This window comes from Salmo salar, chromosome ssa19 (genome assembly GCF_905237065.1).
Source record: "Salmo salar chromosome ssa19, Ssal_v3.1, whole genome shotgun sequence".
NCBI lineage: Eukaryota > Metazoa > Chordata > Actinopteri > Salmoniformes > Salmonidae > Salmo > Salmo salar.
Genome location: NC_059460.1, coordinates 18,567,992 through 18,590,141, shown reverse-complemented (window position 1 = coordinate 18,590,141; position 22,150 = coordinate 18,567,992). Strand labels below are relative to the sequence as shown.

The 22,150-nt window shown below is 50.5% G+C and overlaps 1 protein-coding gene across 6 annotated transcripts in view; it reads left to right on the top strand.

Moving 5' to 3' along the window:
- mpp7a (MAGUK p55 scaffold protein 7a) overlaps positions 1-22,150 on the top strand; it is a 339,487-nt gene that overhangs the window by 205,262 nt on the left and 112,075 nt on the right. For all 6 annotated transcript variants that reach the window (XM_014157501.2, XM_045702141.1, XM_014157503.2 and 3 more), the window contains 3 exons: positions 14,997-15,078; positions 17,307-17,392; positions 18,234-18,308. In XM_014157501.2, the coding sequence (XP_014012976.1) occupies positions 14,997-15,078; positions 17,307-17,392; positions 18,234-18,308 (243 nt within the window). The remainder of the gene's footprint in view (positions 1-14,996; positions 15,079-17,306; positions 17,393-18,233; positions 18,309-22,150) is intronic.

Sequence of the window (22,150 nt, the reverse complement as noted above, 5' to 3'; positions counted from 1 at the left end):
ACACACCCTCAGGACACAGGACAGAAATAACAACCCACAGAGCATACGGATACATGCTGACTCTCACGCACTGTGAAACCTGGATTCAGACTCAACACACAAACAGCTGAAATGCTGAGGTGGGTCTGCTCAATAGGTTTTCTCAGAGAGTGTGTAATGACTCTATCTAACATTAAGAGCCTGTGGATGAGGAGGAGGAGGAGGAGGAGGGTAAGAAAAATGAACTGAAAGCCGTCTTTCCCAGGACAGGCTCCAACACAGACTATCTGGCAGCCCCGACTCCTCCCTGGAATTATCATGATAATGACCTGCAATTTTCCCTTTTCTCATAATACCTGTTAATTGCACTCCCAGGTCAAGAGCAGGGTTAAGGAAATAAAAGAGGACATTTTAGCCAGAGTTTCTCTGCGTAGGTTTTTATTAGTTGTAATCACAAGTGATTTAATAAAACAGGTGGAGAGGCATGCAACAGGTCTCCCAGAGAGGATGGAGGGAGGCAGCGCACACACACACACACACACACACACACACACACACACACACACACACACACACACACACACACACACGCACACGCGCACACACACACACAGGAGCAGTCACTGTGACATTAAGTTGTTGAACATAAAAGATTTTCTTTATTTCACTGACAGTAAGATCTTTCATCTGCTGAGTACCACAGTGAATGATCTCCTGCTCTGTATGATAATGTAGGAGTACCACAGTGAATGATCTCCTGCTCTGTATGATAATGTAGGAGTACCACAGTGAATGATCTCCTGCTCTGTATGATAATGTAGGAGTGCCACAGTGAATGATCTCCTGCTCTGTATGATAATGTAGGAGTACCACAGTGAATGATCTCCTGCTCTGTATGATAATGTAGGAGTGCCACAGTGAATGATCTCCTGCTCTGTATGATAATGTGGGAGTACCACAGTGAATGATCTCCTGCTCTGTATGATAATGTAGGAGTACCACAGTGAATGATCTCCTGCTCTGTATGATAATGTGGGAGTACCACAGTGAATGATCTCCTGCTCTGTATGATAATGTAGGAGTACCACAGTGAATGATCTCCTGCTCTGTATGATAATGTAGGAGTACCACAGTGAATGATCTCCTGCTCTGTATGATAATGTAGGAGTACCAGAGTGAATGATCTCCTGCTCTGTATGATAATGTAGGAGTACCAGAGTGAATGATCTCCTGCTCTGTATGATAATGTAGGAGTACCACAGTGAATGATCTCCTGCTCTGTATGATAATGTAGGAGTACCAGAGTGAATGATCTCCTGCTCTGTATGATAATGTAGGAGTACCAGAGTGAATGATCTCCTGCTCTGTATGATAATGTAGGAGTACCAGAGGGAATGATCTCCTGCTCTGTATGATAATGTAGGAGTACCAGAGTGAATGATCTCCTGCTCTGTATGATAATGTAGGAGTACCAGAGTGAATGATCTCCTGCTCTGTATGATAATGTAGGAGTACCAGAGGGAATGATCTCCTGCTCTGTATGATAATGTAGGAGTACCAGAGTGAATGATCTCCTGCTCTGTATGATAATGTAGGAGTACCAGAGTGAATGATCTCCTGCTCTGTATGATAATGTGGGAGTACCACAGTGAATGATCTCCTGCTCTGTATGATAATGTAGGCGTACCAGAGTGAATGATCTCCTGCTCTGTATGATAATGTAGGAGTACCAGAGTGAATGATCTCCTGCTCTGTATGATAATGTAGTAGTACCACAGTGAATGATCTCCTGCTCTGTATGATAATGTAGGAGTACCACAGTGAATGATCTCCTGCTCTGTATGATAATGTAGGAGTACCACAGTGAATGATCTCCTGCTCTGTATGATAATGTAGTAGTACCACAGTGAATGATCTCCTGCTCTGTATGATAATGTAGTAGTACCACAGTGAATGATCTCCTGCTCTGTATGATAATGTAGGAGTACCAGAGGGAATTACGAACGTTTTTTTTAAACTTTTATTTAACCAGGAAGGGCTCATTGAGATTGAAAATCTCTTTTTCAAGAGCGTCCTGGCCAAGATGGGCAGCACCAAGTCATTACTACAATTACAGACAAACAACATGACAAACTACAAGTAATCTAACTTCATTTCTCAATCATGACCACATCCATTTATTACTATATTACCTGAGTATCACTTCACTTTCTTTCATTCATTCCGTTTTTCAGACGATGCTTTGTGTTTTCTCTCTGGGATTAAGTATGCAAGGCCTCATAAATGTACAGTTGGCTGTGTTTCTGAATGGTCCTGTATGTAATGAGGGTGATATGCCATCCGTCTGACGTAAGGCTGAATGGCACACTTTTAGAGATATGATTGGAGGTAATTGCGTTTTAATGTCCAGGAGGCCTTGTTTCCATTGTGATTCTATTTTCCACAGTCAACATCTGGTGAGAGCAAAATGCTAGCATGTGGTTCCACTACATTTTGTATTTATATCCTAAATACTTCAGTCAACATGGTGGCAGGTAGCGGACTTGCCGAGCCAAAGTGAGAGTTTATTGTCGCCGTTACAATTTGCTGTTAAGTGACATCATGTCAAAACACGTTCTCGCCCACTGGCCCGACCACTCACATTTGTTTTTTCTTGTCTCGTTCAATTTGCAGGGAAAAATAATATTTGTTGAATGCCACAGGCTCAGACAATGTTATGAGTGGTCGTTACGGACTGAGAGATGTGTGTGTGAAATGGAGATGCCTGCTTGTTTTTGCTGGCTGGTTGAAGGGGGGGGGGGGGGTAAGAGGATCCCCTCTGGTTCTCCGCTATGACCAGGCCACACACACCCAGACTCCTGAAGCCCCAGCCACACCACCACTCCTGTAGTTCCAGACAGAGCCCCAATCCCAGCTCCAGCTACCAGACCGCTGAAGAACCAGCCAGCCAGCAGATCTTATGGCCCTGGCCCCAGCCCTTATTCCCAATCCCCAATCGTATGCCCTAGATGCCCTGAAGCCCCAGCCAGCCATCCAGCCCTATAGGACCTATGTCTGCAGCTGCAGTAACTGTCCTGGCCCCTACCTCCCTCTATCTGCCCTGGGCCACAGCCACCAGCCCCCTGAAACCTAAACCAGCCAGTCGGCTCTGATCCTGACTGACGTGTGTTGAGCAGAGGGCTGAGGTCTCTCCTACTGCAGCAGTAACCGTCCTGGCCCCTGCCCCACTCTATCGTGGCTCCAGCGCATGTTGAAAGGCCCTGGAAGATATCGCTTGACTCTCGTTCGCTCTCAGAAATGCACGCTCGCCTCCTATATACCATGAGGCAATCCAGATTGTCCCCTATCCCCCACAAGCCCCTCTCTCTTTCCTCTTTTTTTTCTCAAAGTTGAGTGAATATGTGAAGTGTGAGCCATTTGTCATCACGTACTTAATACTGCAACCCTGTCTCGCTCTGCATGTGTTTTTTATACGTCCGTTCACGGAGACTCGGAGAGAGAATATAACTAACAGTCTGATATGGATGAATATTTCTCCTCATCACACCACGGAGATTAAGCTACAATAACGATCAGAAACATTTATGTGTTCAAAATATAGTAATAGTGGTCGGAGCAGAGGTTCCCATATGGAGCTGATCAGGGGGGGAGACTGAGGATCACCTTACTTACTGATGAGTAATTGACCGCCGAGCCCAAACCTAAAAGCTCTGCTGATTCCACCAGGACGATTCCACATCACTAACTTCTCCAACAGAGGGAGGGAGGCTCGCTCGCTTCTTATAAGTAATGCCTATTTTTAGACCTCCACCCCGAGTCGGAAGACTCTTAGGGAGGCGAGGGGCGAAAAGCGAAACAAAATACACACAAAAAGAGACACTTCCTTATGTTTCCCTCCTCTTGGGCTAACTAAGCTATCTATTTCGTGAGAATGGCGAGGTTTAGCCAGTCACTTGATGGTTAAGTGGTGGCCCCTCTACTTACTAGCGTTGCTCATTCATCAGGCTTTGTGATTGTCCAACATCAATCATAACCCTTAAGTCCTCCTGCCTGTCTAGGTGTGTCCCAAATGGCACCCTACTCCCTATACAGTGCATTACATTTGACCAGAGGCCATAGGGTCCTGGTTGAAGGTAGTGCACTATATAGGGAATAGGGTGCCATTTGGGATGCAACCTAGGCCTATGTCTGTCTGACTGTTCGTCAGTCTTTGGCTGGCCTGCGTTCAGGTAACCCCCGGGCACCACCGTTTCCCTGGCTCTAGTTAAACTCTCCTTGGCTCGTCCGCAACTGGAGTCTCCCAAATGGCTTCCATGTGCCAGCGAGTGCTGATGGGTCTGTGTTAACGAACAGAGCAGCCATACTCAGGTTAGCAGCTTCAGGAGAGGCCCCATGCAGGCTAGTGCTAGTGAATCTTTCCCAACTGTATGTGTTTGTGTGTGTACGTGTATGCGCTTGTATGCACCCATCCCAGTGTTTGAAGCCAGAGCTTCTTTTGGTTCAGGGCTGTTTATATATTTGCTCATTAGGAGCTATGCATCAGTGCTGTCGATGAGAGTTAACAACAGAGATCAGCAGAACAGGGAGGTTGGGGAGGTAGGGTTAAGGTGACCATTGGGTTACAACATTTATCCCAAAACTCCTCTGTACCGTGTAGGGGCCTCGACCTCTCCTAGTACTTCCAAAGCAGGTCAGGTCTGTTAGCTAGCTTACAGAAAAGCTCCAATTGGCCCGGGAGAATAGGGAAGGAAGTGTACCAGCCTCTCCATGTAGCACACAGCTCGTTGAGGCCCTGGAACGATGTAGCGAGGACGGGTGGGAGGTAAGGAGGGGGGACGTGTGGACTGCCGAGGGGGAGGGGTGGGAGGTAAGGAGGGGGGACGTGTGGACTGCCGTGGGAGAGGGGGAGGGTGGGAGGTAAGGAGGGGGGACGTGTGGACTGCTGTGGGAGAGGGGAGGGGTGGGAGGTAAGGAGGGAGGACGTGTGGACTGCTGTGGGAGAGGGGAGGGGTGGGAGGTAAGGAGGGGGGACGTGTGGACTGCCGTGGGAGAGGGGGAGGGGTGGGAGGTAAGGAGGGAGGACGTGTGGACTGCCGTGGGAGAGGGGGAGGGGTGGGAGGTAAGGAGGGGGGACGTGTGGACTGCTGTGGGAGAGGGGGAGGGGTGGGAGGTAAGGAGGGGGGACGTGTGGACTGCCGTGGGAGAGGGGAGGGGTGGGAGGTAAGGAGGGGGGACGTGTGGACTGCCGAGGGGGAGGGGTGGGAGGTAAGGAGGGGGACGTGTGGACTGCCGTGGGAGAGGGGGAGGGGTGGGAGGTAAGGAGGGGGGACGTGTGGACTGCTGTGGGAGAGGGGGAGGGGTGGGAGGTAAGGAGGGAGGACGTGTGGACTGCTGTGGGAGAGGGGGAGGGGTGGGAGGTAAGGAGGGGGACGTGTGGACTGCTGTGGGAGAGGGGGAGGGGTGGGAGGTAAGGAGGGAGGACGTGTGGACTGCTGTGGGAGAGGGGAGGTGGTCATTAACTCTTAAAGGATCAGAGAGAGGGTCAAAGAGAGTACTATAGGGGAAGTGCTCATTAGTTCAACAGCTCGGTGTTAGTTGATGTGAACAAGTCCTCACTAATATCTTCCTCCTGGAGAGGACCTATCCCCTCTTTAGAAGTCTCCCCCAGTCTCACCCTCCATTCCTCCCCCCACTTTCTCTCTTTTTATCTCTCCCTCTCTCTTACTCCCTCTCCCTCTTTCCTCCTCTCCTAATGGGCCTCACCCTGCTGGCCCCTGTTGGGTGGTTGCTTGGCTGTCTAACCCCCCTCAGTAGTCTGTCTGATGACTTGGCTGATGACTGCACTACTCTTATCAAGGAGAGCTCGTTTTCCTACCGTGTCTCAGCTGAGTTCACAATGAGGTGATCCAGGAATCAAATGCATTCCTCCCTCCGTCTCCGTCTCTCTCTCTCTCTCTCTATCCTTCCCTCCCCTCTTGGCGTAGCTCGAGCCTGGATCGGGATCGGCCCGTCACAACTGCAGGGTAGTGGGTCAAGTTCCACTTCTAGAATTACTGTTCTAGACTAGTCTGACGTCTAGTACGACAGATGATTAGGGAAGGAGTGGTAATGACAAAGAACAGATGAAGCTTATTCACTTCTTTCTTCATTTACCCTTCAGCCAGCCACGAGCCTTCCTCCCTCCTTATCGATGAAACCTAATAAAAACATCCATCACAGTCCTGGCCCCCAGCCAACAACACACTGACAAAAACATCCATCACAGTCCTGGCCCCCAGACAACAACACACTGACAAAAACATCCATCACAGTCCTGGCCCCCAGACAACAACACACTGACAAAAACATCCATCACAGTCCTGGCCCCCAGACAACAACACACTGACAAAAACATCCATCACAGTCCTGGCCCCCAGACAACAACACACTGACAAAAACATCCATCACAGTCCTGGCCCCCAGACAACAACACACTGACAAAACATCCATCACAGTCCTGGCCCCCAGCCAACAACACACTGACAAAAACATCCATCACAGTCCTGGCCCCCAGACATCAACACACTGACAACAACATCCATCACAGTCCTGGCCCCCAGACAACAACACACTGACAAAAACATCCATCACAGTCCTGGCCCCCAGACAACAACACACTGACAAAAACATCCATCACAGTCCTGGCCCCCAGCCAACAACACACTGACAAAACATCCATCACAGTCCTGGCCCCCAGACAACACACTGACAAAAACATCCATCACAGTCCTGGCCCCCAGCCAACAACACACTGACAAAACATCCATCACAGTCCTGGCCCCCAGACAACAACACACTGACAAAAACATCCATCACAGTCCTGGCCCCCAGACAACAACACACTGACAAAAACATCCATCACAGTCCTGGCCCCCAGACAACAACACACTGACAAAAACATCCATCACAGTCCTGGCCCCCAGACAACAACACACTGACAAAAACATCCATCACAGTCCTGGCTCCCAGCAAACAACACACTGACAAAAACATCCATCACAGTCCTGGCCCCCAGACAACAACACACTGACAAAAACATCCATCACAGTCCTGGCCCCCAGACAACAACACACTGACAAAAACATCCATCACAGTCCTGGCCCCCAGACAACAACACACTGACAAAAATATCCATCACAGTCCTGGCCCCCAGACAACAACACACTGACAAAAACATCCATCACAGTCCTGGCCCCCAGACAACAACACACTGACAAAAACATCCATCACAGTCCTGGCCCCCAGACAACAACACACTGACAAAAACATCCATCACAGTCCTGGCCCCCAGACAACAACACACTGACAAAAACATCCATCACAGTCCTGGCCCCCAGACAACAACACACTGACAAAAACATCCATCACAGTCCTGGCCCCCAGACAACAACGCACTGACAAAACATCCATCACAGTCCTGGCCCCCAGACAACAACACACTGACAAAACATCCATCACAGTCCTGGCCCCCAGACAACAACGCACTGACAAAAACATCCATCACAGTCCTGGCCCCCAGACAACAACACACTGACAAAAACATCCATCACAGTCCTGGCCCCCAGACAACAACACACTGACAAAAACATCCATCACAGTCCTGGCCCCCAGACAACAACACACTGACAAAACATCCATCACAGTCCTGGCCCCCAGACAACAACACACTGACAAAACATCCATCACAGTCCTGGCCCCCAGACAACAACACACTGACAAAAACATCCATCACAGTCCTGGCCCCCAGACAACAACACACTGACAAAAACATCCATCACAGTCCTGGCCCCCAGACAACAACACACTGACAAAAACATCCATCACAGTCCTGGCCCCCAGACAACAACACACTGACAAAAACATCCATCACAGTCCTGGCCCCCAGACAACAACACACTGACAAAAACATCCATCACAGTCCTGGCCCCCAGACAACAACACACTGACAAAACATCCATCACAGTCCTGGCCCCCAGCCAACAACACACTGACAAAAACATCCATCACAGTCCTGGCCCCCAGACATCAACACACTGACAACAACATCCATCACAGTCCTGGCCCCCAGACAACAACACACTGACAAAAACATCCATCACAGTCCTGGCCCCCAGACAACAACACACTGACAAAAACATCCATCACAGTCCTGGCCCCCAGCCAACAACACACTGACAAAAACATCAATCACAGTCCTGGCCCCCAGCCAACAACACACTGACAAAACATCCATCACAGTCCTGGCCCCCAGACAACACACTGACAAAAACATCCATCACAGTCCTGGCCCCCAGCCAACAACACACTGACAAAACATCCATCACAGTCCTGGCCCCCAGACAACAACACACTGACAAAAACATCCATCACAGTCCTGGCCCCCAGACAACAACACACTGACAAAAACATCCATCACAGTCCTGGCCCCCAGACAACAACACACTGACAAAAACATCCATCACAGTCCTGGCCCCCAGACAACAACACACTGACAAAAACATCCATCACAGTCCTGGCCCCCAGACAACAACACACTGACAAAAACATCCATCACAGTCCTGGCCCCCAGACATCAACACACTGACAACAACATCCATCACAGTCCTGGCCCCCAGACAACAACACACTGACAAAAACATCCATCACAGTCCTGGCCCCCAGACAACAACACACTGACAAAAACATCCATCACAGTCCTGGCCCCCAGACATCAACACACTGACAACAACATCCATCACAGTCCTGGCCCCCAGACAACAACACACTGACAAAAACATCCATCACAGTCCTGGCCCCCAGACAACAACACACTGACAAAAACATCCATCACAGTCCTGGCCCCCAGACAACAACACACTGACAAAAACATCCATCACAGTCCTGGCCCCCAGACAACAACACACTGACAAAAACATCCATCACAGTCCTGGCCCCCAGCCAACAACACACTGACAAAAACATCCATCACAGTCCTGGCCCCCAGACATCAACACACTGACAACAACATCCATCACAGTCCTGGCCCCCAGACAACAACACACTGACAAAAACATCCATCACAGTCCTGGCCCCCAGACAACAACACACTGACAAAAACATCCATCACAGTCCTGGCCCCCAGACAACAACACACTGACAAAAACATCCATCACAGTCCTGGCCCCCAGACAACAACACACTGACAAAAACATCCATCACAGTCCTGGCCCCCAGACAACAACACACTGACAAAAACATCCATCACAGTCCTGGCCCCCAGCCAACAACACACTGACAAAACATCCATCACAGTCCTGGCCCCCAGACAACAACACACTGACAAAAACATCCATCACAGTCCTGGCCCCCAGCCAACAACACACTGACAAAACATCCATCACAGTCCTGGCCCCCAGACAACAACACACTGACAAAAACATCCATCACAGTCCTGGCCCCCAGACAACAACACACTGACAAAAACATCCATCACAGTCCTGGCCCCCAGACAACAACACACTGACAAAAACATCCATCACAGTCCTGGCCCCCAGACAACAACACACTGACAAAAACATCCATCACAGTCCTGGCCCCCAGACAACAACACACTGACAAAAACATCCATCACAGTCCTGGCCCCCAGACAACAACACACTGACAAAAACATCCATCACAGTCCTGGCCCCCAGACAACAACACACTGACAAAACATCCATCACAGTCCTGGCCCCCAGACAACAACACACTGACAAAAACATCCATCACAGTCCTGGCCCCCAGACAACAACACACTGACAAAACATCCATCACAGTCCTGGCCCCCAGACAACAACACACTGACAAAACATCCATCACAGTCCTGGCCCCCAGACAACAACACACTGACAAAAACATCCATCACAGTCCTGGCCCCCAGACAACAACACACTGACAAAAACATCCATCACAGTCCTGGCCCCCAGACAACAACACACTGACAAAAACATCCATCACAGTCCTGGCCCCCAGACAACAACACACTGACAAAAACATCCATCACAGTCCTGGCCCCCCAGACAACAACACACTGACAAAACATCCATCACAGTCCTGGCCCCCAGACAACAACACACTGACAAAACATCCATCACAGTCCTGGCCCCCAGACAACAACACACTGACAAAACATCCATCACAGTCCTGGCCCCCAGACAACAACACACTGACAAAACATCCATCACAGTCCTGGCCCCCAGACAACAACACACTGACAAAACATCCATCACAGTCCTGGCCCCCAGACAACAACACACTGACAAAAACATCCATCACAGTCCTGGCCCCCAGACAACAACACACTGACAAAAACATCCATCACAGTCCTGGCCCCCAGACAACAACACACTGACAAAACATCCATCACAGTCCTGGCCCCCAGACAACAACGCACTGACAAAAACATCCATAACAGTCCTGGCCCCCAGACAACAACACACTGACAAAAACATCCATCACAGTCCTGGCCCCCAGACAACACACTGACAAAAACATCCATCACAGTCCTGGCCCCCAGACAACAACACACTGACAAAAACATCCATCACAGTCCTGGCCCCCAGACAACAACACACTGACAAAAACATCCATCACAGTCCTGGCCCCCAGCCAACAACACACTGACAAAAACATCAATCACAGTCCTGGCCCCCAGACAACACACTGACAAAAACATCCATCACAGTCCTGGCCCCCAGCCAACAACACACTGACAAAACATCCATCACAGTCCTGGCCCCCAGACAACAACACACTGACAAAAACATCCATCACAGTCCTGGCCCCCAGACAACAACACACTGACAAAACATCCATCACAGTCCTGGCCCCCAGACAACAACACACTGACAAAAACATCCATCACAGTCCTGGCCCCCAGCCAACAACACACTGACAAAACATCCATCACAGTCCTGGCCCCCAGACAACACACTGACAAAAACATCCATCACAGTCCTGGCCCCCAGCCAACAACACACTGACAAAACATCCATCACAGTCCTGGCCCCCAGACAACAACACACTGACAAAAACATCCATCACAGTCCTGGCCCCCAGACAACAACACACTGACAAAAACATCCATCACAGTCCTGGCCCCCAGCAAACAACACACTGACAAAAACATCCATCACAGTCCTGGCCCCCAGACAACAACACACTGACAAAAACATCCATCACAGTCCTGGCCCCCAGACAACAACACACTGACAAAAACATCCATCACAGTCCTGGCCCCCAGACAACAACACACTGACAAAAACATCCATCACAGTCCTGGCCCCCAGACAACAACACACTGACAAAACATCCATCACAGTCCTGGCCCCCAGACAACAACACACTGACAAAACATCCATCACAGTCCTGGCCCCCAGCCAACAACACACTGACAAAAACATCCATCACAGTCCTGGCCCCCAGCCAACAACACACTGACAAAACATCCATCACAGTCCTGGCCCCCAGACAACACACTGACAAAAACATCCATCACAGTCCTGGCCCCCAGACAACAACACACTGACAAAAACATCCATCACAGTCCTGGCCCCCAGACAACAACACACTGACAAAAACATCCATCACAGTCCTGGCCCCCAGACAACAACACACTGACAAAAACATCCATCACAGTCCTGGCCCCCAGACAACAACACACTGACAAAACATCCATCACAGTCCTGGCCCCCAGACAACAACACACTGACAAAACATCCATCACAGTCCTGGCCCCCAGACAACAACACACTGACAAAACATCCATCACAGTCCTGGCCCCCAGACAACAACACACTGACAAAAACATCCATCACAGTCCTGGCCCCCAGACAACAACACACTGACAAAAACATCCATCACAGTCCTGGCCCCCAGACAACAACACACTGACAAAACATCCATCACAGTCCTGGCCCCCAGACAACAACGCACTGACAAAAACATCCATAACAGTCCTGGCCCCCAGACAACAACACACTGACAAAAACATCCATCACAGTCCTGGCCCCCAGACAACACACTGACAAAAACATCCATCACAGTCCTGGCCCCCAGACAACAACACACTGACAAAAACATCCATCACAGTCCTGGCCCCCAGACAACAACACACTGACAAAAACATCCATCACAGTCCTGGCCCCCAGCCAACAACACACTGACAAAAACATCAATCACAGTCCTGGCCCCCAGACAACACACTGACAAAAACATCCATCACAGTCCTGGCCCCCAGCCAACAACACACTGACAAAACATCCATCACAGTCCTGGCCCCCAGACAACAACACACTGACAAAAACATCCATCACAGTCCTGGCCCCCAGACAACAACACACTGACAAAAACATCCATCACAGTCCTGACCCCCAGACAACAACACACTGACAAAAACATCCATCACAGTCCTGGCCCCCAGCAAACAACACACTGACAAAAACATCCATCACAGTCCTGGCCCCCAGACAACAACACACTGACAAAACATCCATCACAGTCCTGGCCCCCAGACAACAACACACTGACAAAACATCCATCACAGTCCTGGCCCCCAGACAACAACACACTGACAAAACATCCATCACAGTCCTGGCCCCCAGACAACAACACACTGACAAAAACATCCATCACAGTCCTGGCCCCCAGACAACAACACACTGACAAAAACATCCATCACAGTCCTGGCCCCCAGACAACAACACACTGACAAAAACATCCATCACAGTCCTGGCCCCCAGACAACAACACACTGACAAAACATCCATCACAGTCCTGGCCCCCAGACAACAACACACTGACAAAACATCCCAACTGGATGAAAAACGGAGAGCTGCCACCCTCCGCCCCCTACGGTCTGGACACTGCTCTGAGAAATGACACAGACCTGTATCTCTCTCTGTCTCTCTCTGTTTTCCCTTCGCTCTCCATTTCTCATTCTCTCTCTGTCTCTCTGTCTGGTGCCCCCTCCCTCCCTCCCTCCTCATCTCTCTCCCTCCCTCCCTCCCTCCCTCCCTCCCTCTCCTATTGCATCATGTTTCAGCTGTTTATAGTCTAAGTGAGGGGTTAGCTGTGACCTTGACACCAGGGTTTGACAGTGTGCTGCCCTCTCCACCCCTCCTCTGATTTCCTCCTACCAAAACCTCTCTGGTTACCATAATTGGACTATTTGATTAAATGGAAAAGCTGTGAAGATCTCTGGCCCGAGGAGCGTCTTGTCCCCATGTTAAAGGAAGGGCCTCTGCTCTTTCCATCAAGACCAGCCGCCATCTCGTCTTCTTAACTCAACGTCACACAGAGGAAAGGACCTTGAGGACAGTCTTATTGGGGGAGAAAAACCATTTAGGAGTAGAAACCAGGGATCTCTCCGCGCTTCTCGTCAGCCATGGCCTGTTGGACCTGTGGAGGTACTATGTTTAGGTAGGTCGCCCAAGAAAAATGAAACGGAAAGACGTTTGTTTGGCCATCGCCTCGTCATTGACGTAGGCTAGTTGTCCTGAGGGCCCCTGGCTAGGCCCTGGTGGCAGCTGGTTAGAACAACCCGGCAGTTCGTTTGACAGTTAGACAGTTTGAAACGAAGCACAGTCCACACCGTGGAGAAAAAGGAGCCTCTTCTTTCACAGAAACAATAACAGTCATGAAGATGATGTGAATAACAGGTAGAGACGAGAGGAGCGAGGGATGACGCCTTGCTAGTTCTTAACTATGTGCCTAGACTACACCCCGTCTGGCGCGGTCCGGTCGGAGAGGCCATGGCTGGCGGTGATGACACTCCGTGCTGTGGTCAGATTCGAAAAAGGTTTCGCCGTCTCTCGTCTCGCTGTGTGCCAGCGTCCGTCCACCATCCAGCACTCTGCCGATGAGTTTCTTGTGGAAGGGCGGGGCGGGTTGCCTGTTGGCACACCCTGGACCCATTGTCTCTGGCTGGCTGAAGAGAGGGAAGACCTGGTAAACGCATCACTAGCTGCACCGAAACCTCATCCCTTCTATCCTCTATATCCTGTCTGTATGTCTCTCCCCCTGCCCTCTGGGTCCTGGTCTCAGCTATGGGGCAGTAAAGACGACAGTGAAAACACAGGGTGGAGAGGGAGAGAGAGAGGGAGAGAGGGAGAGAGGGAGAGAGAGACTACTACTACTACAGGGCTGAAGGTTAGCTATCTGATTGGGCCTCACTTTTCTTTCAGTCAGGGGCTGGTCCAGACAGACACAGTCCCAGGGTGGAAAGGTTTGGACTGAAAATGCCCAGCTGTACTGTTCAGCCTGTGCTATGGCATTCGTGTCAACCCGTAAGGGATTCACCCCAGTGGTTGATTGAAGTGGGGTTTGATTGGAAATCATAGAGGTGTAGCAGGTTGGAAGAGATGGTTGACCAGAACATGTCTGTTGGTATTTCTGGATATTGGTACACGTGTAACACCATATGACGGCCTCCCGAGTGGCGCAGTGGTCTAAGGCATTGCATCGCAGGGCTAGCTGTGCCACTAGAGATTCTGGGTTCGAGTCCAGGCTCTGTCGCAGCCGGCCGCGACCGGGAGACCCATGAGGCGGCGCACAGTTGGCCCAGCGTCGTCCGGGTTAGGGGAGGGTTTGGCCGGCAGGGATGTCCTTGTCCCATTGCGCTCTAGCAACATCTGTGGCGGGCCAGGCACAGTGCACGCTGACCAGGTCGCCAGGTGTACGGTGTTTCCTACAACACATTGGTGCGGCTGGCTTCCGGGTTGGATGTGCATTGTGTCAAGAAGCAGTGCAGCATGGTTGGGTTGTGTTTCGGAGGACTCATGGCTCTCGACCTTCGCCTCTCCCGAGTCCGTACGGGCGTTGTAGCGATGAGACAGTTGGATACCACGAAATTGGGGAGAAAAAGGGTTAAATAAAGAAAATATACAAAGAACAACAACAAAAAAGAAACCTTCATATGACTTAGTTCATCTGTTGACCTGTTCCTTGTGTTTGTGACGCAGGGAGCCACAATAAAGCGTGATGAGCACACAGGAGCCATCCTTATCGCCAGGATAATGAGAGGTGGAGCAGCAGACAGAAGTGGTAAGTTATATCTGTCTCGCTCTCTCTCTCTCTCTCTCTCTCTCTCTCTCTACCCACCCACTCTCTCTCTCCACCCACCCACTTTCTCTCTCGCTCTCTCTCTCTACCCACTCTCTCTCTCTCTCTCTCCACCCACCCACTCTCTCTCTCTCTCTCTCTCTCTCTCTCTCTCTCCACCCACCCTCTCTCTCTCTCTCTCTCCACCCACCCTCTCTCTCTCTCTCTCTCTCTCTCTCTCTCTCTCTCTCTCTCTCCACCCACCGTCTCTCTCTCTCTCTCCACCCACCGTCTCTCTCTCTCTCCACCCACCTACTCTCTCTCTCTCTCTCTCTCTCTCTCTCTCTCTCCACCCACCCTCTCTCTCTCTCCACCCACCCTCTCTCTCTCTCTCCACTCTCTCTCCACCCTCTCTCTCTCTCCACCCACTCCCACCCACTCTCTCTCTCTCTCCACCCTCTTTCTCTCTCTCTCTCCACCCTCTCTCCACCCACCCTCTCTCTCTCCACCCACTCTCTCTCTCTCCACCCTCTCTCTCCACCCACCCTCTCTCTCTCCACCCACCCTCTCTCTCTCTCTCCACCCACCCTCTCTCTCTCCACCCACCCTCTCTCTCTCTCTCCACCCACCCACTCTCTCTCTCTACCCACCCACTCTCTCTCTCTACCCACCCTCTCTCTCTACCCACCCTCTCTCTCTCTCCACCCTCTCTCTCTCTCCACCCACCCACTCTCTCTCTCTCCACCCACCCTCTCTCTCTCTCCACCCACCCTCTCTCTCTCCACCCACCCACTCTCTCTCTCCACCCACTCTCTCTCCACCCCCCTCTCTCTCTCTCCACCCACCCTCTCTCTCTCCACCCACCCACCCTCTCTCTCTCCACCCACCCACCCTCTCTCTCTCCACCCACCCACCCTCTCTCTCCACCCACCCACCCTCTCTCTCTCCACCCTCTCTCTCTCCACCCACCCACCCACCCACCCTCTCTCCACCCACCCACCCTCTCTCTCTCTCTCCACCCACCCTCTCTCTCTCTCTCTCTCTCTCCACCCACCCACCCTCTCTCTCTCTCCACCCACCCTCTCTCTCTCTCCACTCACCCACTCTCTCTCTCTCTCTCTCTCTCTCTCTCTCTCTCTCTCTCTCTCTCTCTCTCTCTCTCTCTCTCTCTCTCCACCCACCCACCCACCACCCACCCACCCACCCACCCACCCACCCTCTCTGTCTGTCTGTCTGTCTGTCTGTCTGTCTGTCTGTCTGTCTGTCTGTCTGTCTGTCTGTCTGTCTGTCATCCCCCCTGTACTCAGTGTATAATGTAAAGTGTAATGCCCTGTTGTAAAGTGTATTGCTGTACTCAGTGTATAATGTAAAGTGTAATGCCCTGTTGTAAAGTGTATTGCTGTACTCAGTGTATAATGTAAAGTGTAATGCCCTGTTGTAAAGTGTATTGCTGTACTCAGTGTATAATGTAAAGTGTAATGCCCTGTTGTAAAGTGTATTGCTGTACTCAGTGTATAATGTAAAGTGTAATGCCCTGTTGTAAAGTGTATTGCTGTACTCAGTGTATAATGTAAAGTGTAATGCCCTGTTGTAAAGTGTATTGCTGTACTCAGTGTATAATGTAAAGTGTAATGCCCTGGAGAGCAGAGAACAACTAAAGCAATACAACCTCACACCTTCATTATACTCACTTTATACTCACTTTAGTCTGATATTAACTTCCAAAGGATTTCTATTAGTTGGTCTGTATTTTCTATTGTGTGTGTCTATAGCTGTGTTTGTGTGCACTCTGTACAGTGTGTGTTATGTCTCTGTGTCCGTCTTCTCTCTTTTGCTCTCCCCTCCCTCTCTCTCTTCCTCCCTCTCTCTCTTCCTCCCTCTCTCTCCTCCTCTCTCTCCTCTCCTCTCCCTCTCTCTCTTCCTCCCTCTCTCTCTCCTCTCCCTCTCTCTCCTCCTCCCTCTCTCTCTCCTCTCCTCTCCCTCTCTCTCTTCCTCCCTCTCTCTCTCCTCTCCCTCTCTCTCTCCTCTCCCTCTCTCTCCTCCTCCCTCTCTCTCCTCCTCCCTCTCTCTCTCTCTCCCTCTCTCTCTTCCTCCCTCTCTCTCTCCTCTCCCTCTCTCTCTCCTCCTCCCTCTCTCTCTCCTCTCCTCTCCCTCTCTCTTCCTCCCTCTCTCTCTCCTCTCCCTCTCTCTCTTCCTCTCCCTCTCTCTCCCCTGTCTTGTCCCTGTCCCAGGTCTGATCCATGTAGGCGACGTGCTGAGGGAAGTGAACGGGGTTCCTGTGGATGACAAGAAGCCGGATGAAATCATCCACATTCTGGTGTGTGAGCGTGCATGTCTGTGTGTTTTAGTCCATGCTTGTGTCTGTATGTTATCATTGACCTGCTGTTTATAGTTGTGTTTTGGTGCCGGGGCCCCGCGGCTATAGAGATTTACAGTCTTGTTTGTAGTGGCAGGACTCTCTCCTCCTAACTCATCCTCACTGGGCGGCCATGTCCCTATGATTCATCTGTGTTGACAGCTAAGCTAAACTCTGGCCAGCTCTGCTGTACCAGCAGGCCCGGGAGCAGGCCTCTGTTTGGGGTATGTTGGTTCACATACTACCCCTGGAAGAGACAGGCAGGGAGGGGTCCCTGTAGGGGGCTTTGTAGTCGCTCCAAACACACACACACACACACACACACACACACACACACACACACACACACACACACACACACACACACACACACCGCCACAGTCCTCAGATCAGCTCTGGGTAGAGATGGAGCCGGAGAGGAAAGATAGTTTGGAATTGGTAGACTGGGACCTGTTAAAAGCAGTGGTTGCTTTAGGACCAGAATCCTCTTGGCCTCTCTTCCCTCCGCTCCACTCCTCCAGCAGTCATCCTATTCTGATTGTTGAAAGTAAAACTGATCCTCAGGTTAAAGCTTTCTCATTGGATGAGGCTTGTTGGGTTTTGAGTTATTTACAATGAAACTGAATTATCTCCCCCCTCTCTCTCTCCCTCCATCTCTCTCTCTCTCTCTCTCTATCTCTCTTTCTCTCCCACTCTGCTCTTCTCTCCCTCCCTCTCTCTCTCTCCCTCCATCTCATCTCTCTCTCTCTTTCTCTCCCGCTCTGCTCTTCTCTTCTCTCTCTCTCGGTTGTCTGTGTTTCAGTCCCAGTCCCAAGGGGCCATTACGTTTAAATTAATACCAGCCATCAAAGAGGAGACGCCAAGCAAGGAGCCCAAGGTAAGGTCCTGCTGCTGCCGTCCTGCCGTATTCATTATGCTGATTGGGTTACACTGCTCACTGCCTCTAGTGCTGGGCCTTCACAGTATCTCAGAGTGTTGATCTAGGATCAGGCCCCCCATCTTATTCATTATGATTTGAAAGACAAAACTGATCTTAGATCAGTGTTGGGAACCTACTCTGAGAATGTAGTTTAGCAAACTACCAATTACTTCACACTGAAAGAAGTTAAGCTACACTAACTCAACCCCTAAGAAAAATAGAATTCATTTAACTCGCATTACTTTGAAAAAGTATTTCACTACATGAAAAAACATACCAGATGTACATCTGAAATGTCATTCACTATAAATTGCAAGAACAGATCACTTTGGGGTCATATGTTAACAGAATGTGTGATTTAACCTATTAAACACAAACTGTTTCCAGTGAGAATCAGGTAGATCTCATGCCCCCATCCCCCCCAAAAAGGAAATGATTGCATACATATTTTATTTTTGCAAAAACAATCTAACTGGTGTTGTTCCAGTAGTTCGCTCCACCACAACATGGCAAACCAGTTCATAACTACTGAAAACACTGTCAGCAAGCTACATGTAGTTAGTTCACTACTCCCCACACGGTCAGCAAGCTACATGTAGTTAGTTCACTACTCCCCACACGGTCAGCAAGCTACATGTAGTTAGTTCACTACTCCCCAACACTGTCAGCAAGCTACATGTAGTTAGTTCACTACTCCCCAACACGGTCACCAAGCTACATGTAGTTAGTTCACTACTCCCCAACACTGTCAGCAAGCTACATGTAGTTAGTTCACTACTCCCCAACACGGTCAGCAAGCTACATGTAGTTAGTTCACTACTCCCCAACACGGTCAGCAAGCTACATGTAGTTAGTTCACTACTCCCCAACACTGTCAGCAAGCTACATGTAGTTAGTTCACTACTCCCCAACACGGTCAGCAAGCTACATGTAGTTAGTTCACTACTCCCCAACACGGTCAGCAAGCTACATGTAGTTAGTTCACTACTCCCCAACACGGTCAGCAAGCTACATGTAGTTAGTTCACTACTCCCCAACACGGTCAGCAAGCTACATGTAGTTAGTTCACTACTCCCCAACACTGTCAGCAAGCTACATGTAGTTAGTTCACTACTCCCCAACACGGTCACCAAGCTACATGTAGTTAGTTCACTACTCCCCAACACGGTCACCAAGCTACATGTAGTTAGTTCACTACTCCCCAACACGGTCAGCAAGCTACATGTAGTTAGTTCACTACTCCCCAACACGGTCAGCAAGCTACATGTAGTTAGTTCACTACTCCCCAACACGGTCAGCAAGCTACATGTAGTTAGTTCACTACTCCCCAACACAGTCACCAAGCTACATGTAGTTAGTTCACTACTCCCCAACACAGTCACCAAGCTACATGTAGTTAGTTCACTACTCCCCAACACGGTCAGCAAGCTACATGTAGTTAGTTCACTACTCCCCAACACGGTCAGCAAGCTACATGTAGTTAGTTCACTACTCCCCAACACGGTCACCAAGCTACATGTAGTTAGTTCACTACTCCCCAACACGGTCAACAAGCTACATGTAGTTAGTTCACTACTCCCCAACACGGTCAGCAAGCTACATGTAGTTAGTTCACTACTCCCCAACACGGTCAGCAAGCTACATGTAGTTAGTTCACTACTCCCCAACACAGTCAGCAAGCTACATGTAGTTAGTTCACTACTCCCCAACACGGTCAGCAAGCTACATGTAGTTAGTTCACTACTCCCCAACACGGTCAGCAAGCTACATGTAGTTAGTTCACTACTCCCCAACACGGTCAGCAAGCTACATGTAGTTAGTTCACTACTCCCCAACACGGTCACCAAGCTACATGTAGTTAGTTCACTACTCCCCAACACGGTCAGCAAGCTACATGTAGTTAGTTCACTACTCCCCAACACGGTCAGCAAGCTACATGTAGTTAGTTCACTACTCCCCAACACGGTCAGCAAGCTACATGTAGTTAGTTCACTACTCCCCAACACAGTCAGCAAGCTACATGTAGTTAGTTCACTACTCCCCAACACGGCCAGCAAGCTACATGTAGTTAGTTCACTACTCCCCAACACGGTCACCAAGCTACATGTAGTTAGTTCACTACTCCCCAACACGGTCAGCAAGCTACATGTAGTTAGTTCACTACTCCCCAACACTGTCAGCAAGCTACATGTAGTTAGTTCACTACTCCCCAACACGGTCACCAAGCTACATGTAGTTAGTTCACTACTCCCCAACACGGTCAGCAAGCTACATGTAGTTAGTTCACTACTCCCCAACACGGTCAGCAAGCTACATGTAGTTAGTTCACTACTCCCCAACACTGTCAGCAAGCTACATGTAGTTAGTTCACTACTCCCCAACACGGTCACCAAGCTACATGTAGTTAGTTCACTACTCCCCAACACGGTCAGCAAGCTACATGTAGTTAGTTCACTACTCCCCAACACGGTCAGCAAGCTACATGTAGTTAGTTCACTACTCCCCAACACGGTCACCAAGCTACATGTAGTTAGTTCACTACTCCCCAACACAGTCAGCAAGCTACATGTAGTTAGTTCACTACTCCCCAACACGGCCAGCAAGCTACATGTAGTTAGTTCACTACTCCCCAACACGGTCACCAAGCTACATGTAGTTAGTTCACTACTCCCCAACACGGTCAGCAAGCTACATGTAGTTAGTTCACTACTCCCCAACACGGTCAGCACTCCTAGTCTTTATGAATATGGTCCCTACACATCCCTCATCAACTCAATGGGAAATCTACTAGGCAGAGGAATGGCTAGATTGAATGGGAGGGTTTGATAGGATCTTGTGGGTACTATTGTACAATCCATGTTGGATTCCATGGTGTGTTTTTGTTAGTGTCCATTTCCTCCTGTAGGAGTGTGTATCTGACGGGGTCGAGCTGCCCACAGTAACACTTATGTATGTGTTGGTGGGAGTGTGAGATGTGGGTTTGTTCTGTAGGTGTATGTGTACTGTAAATGTAGTTGCTTGTAACGTTAGGTGGGTGTTTTAACTGAAAATCCTCCCGTCTGGCTGTATCCTGTATTCTCCAACTCATAGTTGTGATGTATGGTCGTTCATAGGCATTTATCAATTACAGAGGCGGCGAGGGGAAGTATGTCCCCTAGCTGAGCCTCAGGTCAAAAGACAAGCTGGAATACCATTTGTCAGAACACAGGGTGTGGGTGGGTGGGTGGGTTGGAGGAGGGCTGGGTGTGTGTGTGGGTGGGTGGGAGGGTGTGTGGGTGGGTGGGAGGAGGGCTGGGTGTGTGGGTGGGTGTGTATGGGTTGGGTTGGAGGAGGGCTGGGTGTGTGGGTGGGTGGGAGGGTGTGTGGGTGGGTGGTTGGGAGGAGGGCTGGGTGTGTGGGTGGGTGTGTGTGGGTGGGTGGGTGGGTGGGTGGGTTGGAGGAGGGCTGGGTGTGTGTGTGTGGGTGGGTGGGAGGGTGGGAGGGAGGAGGGCTGGGTGTGTGTGTGGGTGGGTGGGTGGGTTGGAGGAGGGCTGGGTGTGTGTGTGTGGGTGGGTGGGAGGGTGTGTGGGTGGGTGGGTGGGAGGAGGGCTGGGTGTGTGTGGGTGGGTGGGTGGGTGGGTTGGAGGAGGGCTGGGTGTGTGTGTGTGGGTGGGTGGGTGGGTGGAGGGCTGGGTGTGTGGGTGGGTGTGGGTGGGTGGGTGGGTGGGTGGGTTGGAGGAGGGCTGGGTGGGTGGGTGGGAGGAGGGCTGGGTGTGTGGGTGGGTGGGTGGGTGGCTGTGTGTGGGTGGCTGGGTGGGTGG